Below are 13210 nucleotides of genomic sequence, written 5' to 3' on the forward strand. Positions count from 1 at the left end.
AGCATGCCTTCTACCACAAGTGCAGAAATAAGGAACATGAACACTATCCTCCTTAAAGCTGGATTAAAAAGTCTGAAATTGGAAATGAAGTTAGGAGAAAGTGACTCTTTAAAAAGCTAAGAATTACATTTGGGGTTAATGTCTGAAGTACACCAAAAAGACAATCTCTTTTCCAGACCTCTTATCATTTGGATTAAAAGCATAGAGAGTGGGGTCCCAATAACAGGCTGGGGACCAGCTGTGTGGGTATGGGGGACTGATAGCAACCTACACCAGAAGGAAATGATTAAAGAAAGGATCTTGACCTGCACTGTACAAATTTATGCCAGTAAATCCCAGATGGCTAAGCTAATAAAATTGAGGTCTAATTAAACCACATCCCTTGCATCTTGTCTTTTCTTCCATATGAGCAGAACATGGATACAATACTGAGACTACTCTTACATAGTCCTGACTATTGTATCCACTGGACCAGTGGCTCACAAACGCTCCCCATTCACATTCAGAACAAGAAAAACAAGGAAGTAAACACATATCACCACCATATTTCTCACGATCCCTTACCTTCTGTCTGGCAAAACAAACAAAACGTTTCTAGGCTAGTAGTTCTATATCAGAAATGCCTCAATGGCCAAGATGTACATACACAGACTCCCAAGCAGAGAAGTAAAGAATGGAACATCAACTTTAAGTACTCTTCTCATTCTACTATGCTTAGGAACTAACAGGATTATATGTTGATAGACATTATGTTCTTTCCTTTACCTCTTACTTCTTATAGGAAGTCAAATATACAGGGGAAAAAAAGCCCAGCCAACAATGTTTACCTTCTAAAACCACCTTTACGTTGTAATTGATAGTATATTTGCAATAGGCAAAACGCCAACATTGCATCAATAGCTCCAGCATCTAAGTTATTAGGATTATTTAAATACCAACATAAAATACTGTATTTGTTTGCCTGGCTATCAGCAAATGAAAAAAAGTAATGATCTTTAGGGAATCTGGTTAAATATAAAAAATCACATATGCAAATGCAAATATAAGGGTTGGTTTTTTTACACTAGACATGATTAACAAATTTGTATACATGCTGTAGTCTCTCAAAACCCTTTAGATAATGCATTGTGACTAACATGTTCCACATTTTAATCTAGGTCTGTAATGCTGTAATGCAAACACAGAAGTCACAAGTGTGTCAGATATGATATTCCTGTCCAAAAATCCACACATGTAATAGGGTTAATTCCAAAGTCATGTTGCAGCAAAAAATGCCAAATGAATTAAAAACTGACTGGCAAATAAGTTTTTTTCATTAAAAATCAACCAAACAAAACACAAAAAGCCCACATAAACATGTGCAAATACCAAATACCTGTTTCACAAATGCATTTTGGGTTGGCTTTAAAAATGTTTTCAGATGGTACCATGAGCAATTAAGTTAGTTGAAGTTAGCTGCTTGCAAAATGTGATTGTTTAGACAATGTTTTAACTTGCACATGGACATCAAACCATGAGGTTATTCTGGTTTTGGCCATCTTGAAATTAAAAACAGTCAAGCTAAATGCAGTTAAATTTTGTACTTAAGAAAATGTGTTTAGTCTAACAACCTACAGGCCAAGTTTCTCCCTTAAGCTGGAATTAAATCAGAATTATATATTCCTGAAAAAATCCCCAAACAATCTCTATTAAATAAATACTGACAAAAACATTTATTGCAGCCATATTACAATAACCATCTCAAGGAGTACATTGCATATGAACTCAGCTCTGTTATGTAGCTCTCATGTTGTTACACAGGAACTGGAGTGAAGCTGCAATGGTGGCTTTAAAATATTAGTGGATTTCTTGTGGGTATAGGACTCATGATAAATAGTACCTCCCTCCCTTACCGCTGATGGATCAGTGAGTATTAACTGTGGCTGCTTCACTACTTGGAAGCTACAGTTATTTCAATCACAAGAATTTCTTAATCATGTAGCAGAATAAAGAATGTTTTCCTAAAGGGTGAAAGTAACCTAATTTTGTTAACACCAGGCTAAGATCAAATGGTACTACAACATGAAGATTGATGGAAGCACATTTATTATGTCCTTTTGGCACCATACAGTTCCTAAAGAGTTTTAACAAATTAACTGGGTTTGGGTAGTAATGCAACTACATGACAGCCAAGTGTATTCTTACACAAGAAAAAGCTGCCAATTGCACCAAAATTCAAAGACAAAAGCTACAAAGATGAAATAAGATGACCTCATCAGTCACCCAGATTTCCAATTTTTCCTCCAATATTCCAGTACTGACAGTTTCTTCTCTGCTAATACAAAGAATAAAAATAAGAATTACACAGAACCTATAAATCTATCTGTGTAATAAAACAACTAACACAGACTGTTCTAGACAGCAGTTACAAGACTTCCAAGAAAGCAAGCCAATGAAAATCTCCTAAAGATATTATGTATAGGTACCCATGGTTACAGTTAAACCTGGAGAGAATAGTATCCCTCTTCAGTTCTGGCTCTAGTTCATTCAGCATAAAACCACCCCAAAACTCAAAAAACATGGGGATTATCAGTCCTCCATAAAGTATTCTAGTGGCAAAATCATAGAATGCACACACCATTCTAAACATGCACTAGTGGATGTTTTTCAATTTCTCTCCCAGTGTCTTCAGCCAAACACAAAAACTCTTAATGTATCTTTTATCAGGTTTCAGACAAGAAATAGACTACAAAGGAAATACTTCCAGAACTTCAACCATGAATTCACAGATAGTAACTTAGGTCAGGTATCATGGATTGCATATACGCAATCTGATAAATGTAAATAAAAAAGGATCTGCACCACTTTTTCTAACCTGTATGCTTTAAAACCTCTTAAAAGTTTCACAGAAATATGGTAGTTGACATCAAATTTAGATGTTACATTCAGTTTCTGACTTAAAGAACAGTGTTTGTTTATAGAAAAGTGAGCACAGAAATTATTTCAGATTTGTATCAGATTCTTTTCAAATAATGAAAAAATCTTAAATATGTTCTGATTTCATTGTAGGCACAGACTAAGAAATTATTTATGATAACAACTTCTTCAACCTATTTAAACTATATAAAGGAAATTCTGAATAGGGGAAACATGACTTTGTGAATAATTTAATAGCAAACATTATGATGTATTATATATGTAGCACCACTGATGCACAAAAGAATGCTCACACATAATAACGGGGTCCCTCCTTCAAAGGCAATTGTATTTCTCATCCAAGTAAAACTTGCGTTAAAATCAAATGCGTAAGGAATGCAGGATCATGCAGTATTACATCCCTAATCCAAATAAAAGTAACAGACTGAAAATGAAACAGTCAAAAGAGGGAAAATATATGCTAAGTTATATAATCTCGTATATATTTTTTTAAAATAATAGAACAGAAATACAAGAGATTAATAGAAGCTTTATTGCGAAACACATTCCACACGTTCTGACTTTGTTTCACTGCACAGCTATACTACATTCCTTCAAAAATTTGCTAATTTACCCTTACAATGCCATTATGTTTCTACTATTTGTAGACTTCAAATTATCAATGAGTTTTAATAAACATTAAATAACCCACTATGAACCTATATCTGAATTTTTTAAAGAACTATATTGAAGAAACAATAGATGATTAAAATTTAATGAGTCAAACTTCAACTGAATCTGAATCAGCTGGAAATGAATTCTCTAAAATGGTAATTATAAACTCCTTTGTTTATTTATGAAAAAATATTGTAACGTTATCATAACAATCTCCTTGCTTAGAATTATCCATGGCTAATGGTAAATCATTTTATGACTTCAGTTTGACCAAAGGAAAAAAAAGGAAGAAAGCACATATTTCTTAATAGAACAAGCAATTTTCACAGCTATATATAATGTTTCCACCATGGAGGTTTTCATTTTTCACAATACCTTTGGCTTGTTGCTTCTTGCTCCTTCAGCCGTAGGATGGATTCTTCAATTTCCTTGTCCTTTCTTCTTAGCTGACTCACAAGTACCTCTCTGGCATGTTCCAGTTCTTCAATGCGTTCCTTTTGGGACTCAATCACAGTCTTCCTGCAAGTAAAAGCATCTTACATTCCCAAACCAGCCAAGTATTTAATAAAAGAAAAAAACCTAAATAAATATTCAAGAGAGCAAATATGTTAAAAGTGTTCAGCAAAATTTTTATTTCTTAATTATATGCATTACAACAGAGGTTTAATAGCTCAACTTACTATGAAAATAAATAAAATGTCACCACATGAAAAGATGTGAATAGTACAACAAATAGATAAATAATTCAAACATATTATTAACCAACACTAACTCTTAAAATAAATGTTTATGTGGACCAAATAATGTTTAGCAGAACGCAGCTGAAAACATCGTTCATGGTTTCTTATACTCTATATTACATGTATCCTCCTCCTAATCTATTAGTACCAAGTGTTTTTTGAACAGGAAAACACTATCACTAGCTATCAAAAGAATATGAAAACTTCAATGGATGGAGCAGTGAAAATAATTTTTAAGCTTTTATTCTTATTTTATATTTTGCAATTTTGATTTTTTTGACAAGTTAATCTCGGCTATCCTTTCTACTAACATTTTTTCTAATAAGAATAAGCAACAACTCATCTACAATTTTTTCCACTCTAAAGCTTTCCATGCATAAGCTAGTTATTCATTACTTCATATACCTATCATAGACTTAAACGTACCTTGAGGTTTTTGGCCTTGTTTGCTTTTGTACCTGAATGTACCATTCTGAGCAACCGTGGTTATTTTTTCTACCTTTGAGAGACCTGAAATCTCTGAAAAAAAATGCTATTTCTATGTTTCTTGCATTATAACGCATGGCAGTTTTAGTCAATAGCTCTTATTTTCCTAGTCTTCAAAAGTGATAGGTATAGGAGAAATAGCCCTTTCTAGGCCCATCACTATAAAATTACTAAAAATTTTTTCTTCAGTAACAACATTCTATTTTAATGCATATAATTTTTTCTTTTTAAAGAGTATCTGTTCAGCAAGGGTTAAATTCAGACAGGATGCTAGCAAAAGTGCAATTTCAAGATTGTTCAAGAATTCAAATTTATTTATTATAATAATTTATGGCCTTTTCTATAAAATGACTTCCTAAGATCCCACTAAATCTTTGCGTTTACAAAACACATAATTGCACATTAATTTATGTATTTGTATATTTAGTTTGCCCATTTATTGGAAATTTAACATTTATTGATACTGTAGTAAATCTGATTTAGGTAAATCATTACAGAAACACACACACACACTGAAAGTAGCTTCTACAAAACCAGATGTCTTAAAAGCATAATTGGTTCCGATACACTTTGGAGAAGGAAAATGTTCTAATCAGACCTCAGTACCTTTAAACTAGATGTTAACTACCTTTTCTCCACCCTATGTAACACCTCTCTGTCTTCACACAGTCTCTACGTTAAAGATGTTATCAAGAGTTTCCTGAGCTTCAATTTCAGTCAAAATGTGCAACGGGACTATAAACCAACTTTCAAAATGCAGAAGTGCATCAAAATAATTTACATTATAATCCCATACTGTGCATTTACAACTTATCCATAAAGTCTGACCACCACTGATTTCTAGAAGCCTAAACACATCAGCATAACACAATCCATACAGTCCCACTTGCATGGGTTATCCCACAGCTTTCAGGACTGTGTTGGCAATAACATTGCAGCTATGGTTCTTTCTCCTTTTGTCAGTTTTGTCCGGTAGTAAGCTAGGCAGCATTGCACACCAGCAAAAAGAGAGGCTCACCATCGAAGATCAATTTTAACTTCCAGCTACATTCTTATGTACCTACATTGTGCATTCTAAACTCTTGATCCTGTTTTCTTTATAATAAAACACTTCTGCATTGTTACCAGCATTACTGTTCTCAGATCCAACAACTTCATTTTCTGAAGTGAAAACTTCTGAAAAATATATTTTTTTCTTCAAGAAAATGGTAAGTTTTAACAATTATAATGACAAAAATTAAGAAATATGAAAATCATACAAATTTCTTATTTCAGCCTTTGGATCATCGAGCAGACTTTGTCCATACGTTGGGGCCACAAGGTTCGGTGATTTCACTTCTAAATCCTGATATCTCATTCCTAAAAACAAAGGAAAGATAAATTTCTGTCATGTTGAATGAAAAAGCCTTTAATAGAACAACAATCTGTATGCAGTACAAACACAAGCCATACACATATCCCATAAAAAGTATTTTTACATCAGATTCACATGGAAAGAGATAATCAGAATATCCAGAACATAGCTGCTGTAAAATTTGAACTATGGGTGATACAGCATGCACTGTTTAAGAGAGGTGTTAAAAACACATCTTGAAATGTTTTCTTAGAAGATTTTACTTTTAAAAACAGAGAACAGAGATGGTGATGGTGTTTTCAAAGAAGAACTTAAAACAGGAACATGGACTTGTAATCACTTTTTCTCTGATAGCACTTTCTTTACAAAATCACGAGTGTCATTCACCTAGACAAGCAACTACAGCACCATTTTTAGCAGCAGTGCAAATAATTTCCATATGTCCTTTGGAGGCATACTAATTTCCTGGTGAAGAAGAAGGGTGAGAAATTCCTTGAGGGAGACTTTTTAGTCCAGCAGGAAAAGCAATGGTTTCTCCAAATCTCTTTCTCCTCTTCTTCAGCATGAAGAAATTAGTGAAGTTTGAGGTAGGCTCAAACTATGTGTTAAATTTCAAATACAGCATTAAGGCTGCGCTCCCTTAATCTCCAAAACTCAGTCATTTAGGTTCAAGGTACACCACCACCAGCAGGTTCACAAAATGACTTGAAAAACAAACTGCCTACTTTGCATTCATGCTGAGTTAACTTGATTTATTTATATATCTCGAATTTCAATCTGTAAGAATTATTTTAAGGTACTGGTAATTGTGCTATATACATATGTGTATATATAAATGCTTAGAGTATATATTTTTTGTTTATTTTTGTTCAAATCATGGTAGATCTTAGATGGTTGTACTCAATAAAGAAAGCAATGTGAGAAACCGGTGAGTAAATTTACTGGACATTCATACTTGACCACACCTTTTGTGTCCACTTTGTATAGTAACTTAAATCAGCCAAATACAAAAGAGATACAGGAAGGTGTATTTATTATTTGTGGGTTCCTCCTACCTCTTCATACCCTGGAGACAGCTAAGGTCTCCTGAATTTTTCCAGGTATCTTAATTTTTGGATAATTGCTCTGAATATTTTCTGATCTGCACTAAATATGTTTTGAAGTTCAGCCTCATGGTTTCACAGAGCAATTTAAGAGTCTGGCTGTCTCTAAAGATAGGAGGCACCTACCTGACACCAGACTGCTAGGTTTATCATCATTAATCAAAAGGGTAGGATGAGGAAACACGCAAGAAAAAAATACAAAACACCCTATGCTAACGAATACTATAGAAAATGTTCTCTGACATTCTGGAAGACAACACTACCGAGTTCAGGTTCCGAGTACTGATTACTAGACTTTTAATAATAGCCTTCACCTTAGAAAAGTGTCTTCAGGAAACTACATATTCATAACGTTCAAATTATCAGAATCCCTTCTAGTTAGGACATGGTCTTAGAACTGAGATAGGCACGCTAGAACTTATGAACATTCTTATCTGAACTGGATATTCTGTGGACAGTTGGTGGTTTTTTTTAATTCCTCATGTTGTCTTCAGTTTATGAACCACCACTTCAATCAACATGGCCCCAGTCCTAGCTCTGCACAGGACATCTCTGATCTGGATTTGTTCTCATGCCAAGATAAGTCCTCACAGCACGCCATGTCAACATATGATCTTTAATCCTTGAACCAAGTTGCCCTTTTCTCTCTTCTAGCACTGGGCCTGAATAAATTTATTATATTTCTACCCTATTTCTGCATTGTTAAAACAAATAAAAAATTGATTTGGGGAATAAACCTGCTTAAGTCATTATGTAAAGTGTTAAAATATACATGTTTTAAAACATCAAAACTTGCACTATACTCAAATTAAAGAAGCAACTTGGTAGAGCCAATTACTTTTTATTGCCTGTCTAAAAGCATAAGAATTGTTTCTGTTTTCACATACCTGAATAATCAATGTAACCAAAATAAAGACTAGTGGGAGGGTGAGATAGCAAAAAACTACAATATAACTGGCCATCAGCCTGATCCATAGCTTGTAGAATTTGAAGAGACAATTCTGCTGACTCAGTTTTGAATCAAGGCCACAGCTGTTTTTTTTTTACAAACACCCCACACCTTATCTGCACAGTGTATAAGTTAACTGAGTACAACTAGTTCTACAAATGTTCATATGAAAATAGAAAGATTTAAAAACGCAATTTCCAAATGTAGGTACCATAAATAAAGGACTGGGAGTGAGACTGCCTTAAGCTGTGAATCTTGACAGCAAAGAGCATCATTAAAGATGGCTGCATTGTGGTATTTACTTTCGAAAGTCCACACGTGTAACAGATTTTTCAAGTCTGCAGTGTTGTGCACACATGTACCAAGAGACTAGAAAAAAACCTTTAAATTAAAAAAGGAAAAACATGTGCAAACACACTACAGATGTAAAACTTTGTTATAACATGATAATGCAAACTTTTTCATATACTACTTTTATAAGCCTTTAACATGTAGAGAAGTTATACCAGGAAAATCCCATGATTTTTAACTATTGGAAAACTTGTTTGATAACTACCTTTATTTTCAAATCTGTGCTTTTGTTTTATGTCTACCACTGCAGATTCTCAAAACAAGGACTTTAAAGGCAAACAAGTTACCGTGACTGCTATTATAAATAAATTCAAGAAAAAGGGGGAAGAACAGCCTTTCTGCCTACACCTACAGGTACTATTGCCCACTGATGAACAGAAATGAGCGTGTACTTGTCACTGTGAAGCAACAATTAGTGGTACCTATATAAACTGCTGTATTTAACAAATGTGAATTATACCTTTGTTTGTGAGCTCTGGCAGGCCAGCAGCCTCATTTGCTTTTTTGAGACCCGTGTTAATACGAGATTGAACATAGCTGTACGGATTAGGCCTGTGGCCTTGAATCTGGAGCTGCTGTTTAGTTGAAATGAGTTTGCTGCGGAGGCTCTCGTTCTGTTTCTCAAGCTCACGAACTCTCTCTTGCAAATGTTCAATCATTTCTTCCAGCTCCACAACCTGACCCAGCCGCTTGGGGCCGCCACCAACCTGTTCAGGACTTTTTTTATCATTAGCAAGCCGCATTAACTTGGTGGCCATTCTGGGGAAAATAATAAAAAAAGATGAAAAAGAATGTGAGAAGTCAGCATAAAAAGCATTCTGTTGAAAGGAACATAATCACTGTGAAGACTTCAGCATAGAACCTGAATAATAAATTTCAGGTTTTGATATAACTATTACTGCCTGTGAAGAACTCTTTGAAGATAATTGAAACCACTGTGCAGCAATCTGCTTTATAGCACTGACAAATAACAGTTTCCTAGGGCTTATCATTTAAGGTTAGTAAAGGGAGGACACATATTTACTCCATATGCTGCTTAAATGTAATTTTTAACGCATGACCTTATATAGGAACCTCTGCATGCTGTTAAGTAAAGTTACAGATTCGGGATGCGGTGGGGCAAACTCTAAAAGCTACAATTCCACAAAACATTCAACTATTGAAAGAATGCTAATAATATGCAACATTTCAATGATATACCATTTCTAGTATTTTAGGATTTAAATATAAATTTCCATTCTAAAGTGGCTAAAATATATAGGTAGAGATATTTAAGAAGGTAGTCCGGAAAAAGAGACTTAATAGTTCTCATTACCATACTCAATTTTATACTTGGTAAATACTACGAATGTGCTTCAGAGAAGGAACGGTAAGCCAAAGAATATAATTAGATACAGAGAGTATGGTTTTCATCTATCTTTAAAAGGATACAAATTTTGCTTTTGGCATCTCAAGAGTTGTACCTTTGATTTCCTTTAGTTTTGATAAACATTGGTAAGCTAGAACAAAAGGCAGAAAGGGCATATGGGGGTGATGTAATATACGAGAACAGAAAACATACCCAGCAGTGAATGGAAAAAACTTGGCATATAAAGAAAGAAAAGGTGGCTTTGATGAGAGAGACAAGTTCAAGACTTGACAAAATTGGTCGCACATCTTCAAGACCTGTATGTAGTTTACAGGGAATCTATTTTTGCAAGCCCAGAAAGAAAACTGAAAATAAGGACACACTTCATTTGTTTAAAGGGACTTGTTTTATTTTTGTATACTTGTGGACAGAAGCTTCTACTTAAAAGAACAAAAAAAAAAAACAACAAAAAAAATCTGTAATAACTTTAGGATGTCACAAAATGTTACTTGCCTGTAAGCAGGTTTTTTGTTTATTTGGGTTCTTTTCAATGTACTTCTACTGCAAATTCATTCCAAACTTTTAGTTACAAGGGTTTTGGCATGAGGGATGCTGGGAAAGAAATTTAGCTTCAGTAGTTAAGATTTTTCTCTGGCAAGCTAAACAAACACTGTATTTTATATTTTCTGTGCCTCAGAATATTAATTCAAGAATTCCTATTTGTACGTTCTGGGTAGTTTTACCTAAGTGGATGATGAATGTGTTTGATAAGTCATCTAACAAAAAAACAGGAAATTACATTTGGAATAAGCAAACAATTCATTTGTTCCACCATTTTGTATTTGACAGTAGCCTGAACAGAAAAGATGGAAATTATGCCGGTCAATTTGACCCTGATTCACTCAATAACGAGTCAAAAGGAAAGAGTTTTGGACTTTAGATAAGCATGAAATGGTCTACCGAGGCAGTATCTTCAGATGCCCTTTCATGAATTGGTTAGCTTCTGACCAGAAGCTAGCTTAGATGCAGCAAGACTTTATTAGCTTAAGTATAGCAAAATGTGAATATGGAGTCACCGTGCTTTTGGATTAATTAGCCCTCCTGGCATATAGTAATACCACAAACAGTTCTGCTGAGTCCGGACTGGGGTGCCAGCATGGCATTAAGCTTAATAATAAGCTTAGAGTCGCTTGCTTATGTTTGGGTACACTGGGTATACTGTGCTTCCCATGCTACTTGGGACTTCTTCAATTAAGTTATCTATCACCCTGAATAATGGGGAACTGAGTGTAATTATAAAGATATTTTACGGTTAACTAAACTATAAAAGGCTAGATGCTATTTACTTTCTTGGAAGACAGAGAAAGACAAAAAAAGGGGCAGAAACTCTCCATATATTTTGATTCTAGGATGAAATTCCTGATGAAAAATTAGGCTTCTATAGCCTCTTCAGTTCTCAGAATACCTGTTATATTTGTGCTCAGACAGCACAGCTATGAACGCTGTACCTCCCTGCATGGAGATCTAATACTCTCCACTGCAAAAAATAGCCCACATACCACAGAGACAACCAGAAATCAATATAAAAATGAATTCTAATGAGTGATGTTTGCTAATGGTTTAAAAAGTGCTCTGAGAGAAATCAGCATGATTTTTAATTTGTTGATAATGCTTCAAAGGGCAAAACGTATTGTGAGCTAAAATAAAAACACATACCTTTTAATTTTCTCCTCTTGCTTATTTGCATGCTGTTTGAGCAAGATGCTCTCATCACGTAAACGAAAAAATCTGTCTTCCAGTTCCTCTCGACTGATTCGTGATACAGCTTGTCGAGCTTTTACATTCTGTGTAGTTGATGATTCTACCCAAACCAAGACAACTTTAAATTACCTTCAATACATTCAAAAACATTTAATTCAAAGTCTAAGTCATTTTGAAATACAAAAAACCCATAAAGTTTTCTAGTAATTTGATATTTTACACTTGTATGAGTCTGTTGATTAATTTTTTCAGATTTTTCAGCATATAAATCACTTCCTTTTTCTTCCCTCTTATGGATAAAAAAAGTAATTCAAATGATACAGCAAACTGGCTACCTCCTAGACAATACAAAGGAAACAGTTTAACAAGTAGCAACGTACTGTCACATATACTACTTAAATTAAGACCACAGTTATCACAGAGATGCTTTCTAGTCTGTTTCAAAGTTAACATACTCAACTTGAAACTTGACAAGATTAACTCATAATTCTCTAAATTTATTCAGATACATGAGTAAGGCCAGTAGGTCCATTCTAATAGCAGCTGAGTAACATTTCAGAATTGCAGAGTACTCTTGGCTCTCATTTTGTTAAATGGGTCTGGCCTTGTCCTCAATCTAGCAAAAAAGTCCTCTTTTCTTCTGGAAGGTTGAATGTTACAGCTCAACGAGATTTCCATTTTTAAGCACCTCACAGCAACTTCCCTCTTATAACAAGTCACATGAACATAGAATGGGTCATAGTCTCTTCCAGAATTTAACCCAGGTTCTGAATGGTATTTAAACTAAATTTTGTGAGGAGGAATGTCAGAAACATTTTTAGAAAGAAACTAAAGAAGCCACCGATCAAAGTCTGTAACTATAACAAAGAGCAGCTGGTACAAACCTTGTAATCTTCCAATTCCAGCCACAGTTAGACCTACATCTCTCACAGGCAGGTCCCCCACAGTTTCATCTGCTGGCACAGCCATGGCTTATCTATGGATAACAAAATTCAAATTAAATTCTTCTCCATATGTAATTTAAATTGCGAGACTAGAATGAACTACAGTACATTACATAAAATGAAGGACAAATGACAGATTCACTAAAATTACAGGTTCATACGTTACTGTAAATGCTCCTTTCTTGACTGTATCACTCACATGACGATCTAAACTTTCAAGTTTAACGTTATGCCAGTTTTACTCTGCGCGAAATACATCTTCTTTGTTATGCAATAGCTTCAATTGTGCTTAACGTATGCAGAATTAGTTTTTAAGTTCTAGCTCTGTTGTCTTCAGCAATCTTTGGGCTAAGGCCATATTTCTAAGAGCACGTGGGAGGTGGACCTGTGTGGGTTTTTTGTTTGTTTTTTTTTTAATTGTTTGTTTGTTCAATTTAAGACAGGCCAGAGCTTAAGGCATCAACTGGTAGATGAGTAATGCCATCTTCCACATTTTGAATGGGACTCTTTGAAACAGAGGTGCTAGGGGTTATGAAGTCATTTCAGTGTTGCCTACCATTCTCTTAGTCTTCTTTCAATCATTGTCATAAGAGAAATTACTTTC

The 13210-nt window shown here is 34.5% G+C and overlaps 1 protein-coding gene across 4 annotated transcripts in view; it reads right to left on the minus strand.

The window, feature by feature from the left end:
* The window catches only part of RPGRIP1L (RPGRIP1 like), a 74511-nt gene that overhangs the window by 57581 nt on the left and 3720 nt on the right, over nt 1-13210 (minus strand). For 2 of the 4 annotated variants that reach the window (XM_040615451.1, XM_040615452.1), the window contains exons 2-6: nt 12547-12638; nt 11618-11762; nt 9014-9312; nt 6056-6155; nt 3946-4089 (exon numbers count right to left, since the gene is read on the minus strand). In XM_040615451.1, the coding sequence (XP_040471385.1) occupies nt 3946-4089; nt 6056-6155; nt 9014-9312; nt 11618-11762; nt 12547-12631 (773 nt within the window). In that variant the 5' untranslated portion in view covers nt 12632-12638. Of the gene's footprint in view, nt 1-3945; nt 4090-6055; nt 6156-9013; nt 9313-11617; nt 11763-12546; nt 12639-13210 lie in introns of those variants that run through there. The other 2 variants (XM_040615453.1, XM_040615454.1) reach the window with 2 other exon arrangements.

This window comes from Falco naumanni, chromosome 15, assembly GCF_017639655.2.
Source record: "Falco naumanni isolate bFalNau1 chromosome 15, bFalNau1.pat, whole genome shotgun sequence".
Classification (NCBI taxonomy): Eukaryota; Metazoa; Chordata; class Aves; order Falconiformes; family Falconidae; genus Falco; species Falco naumanni.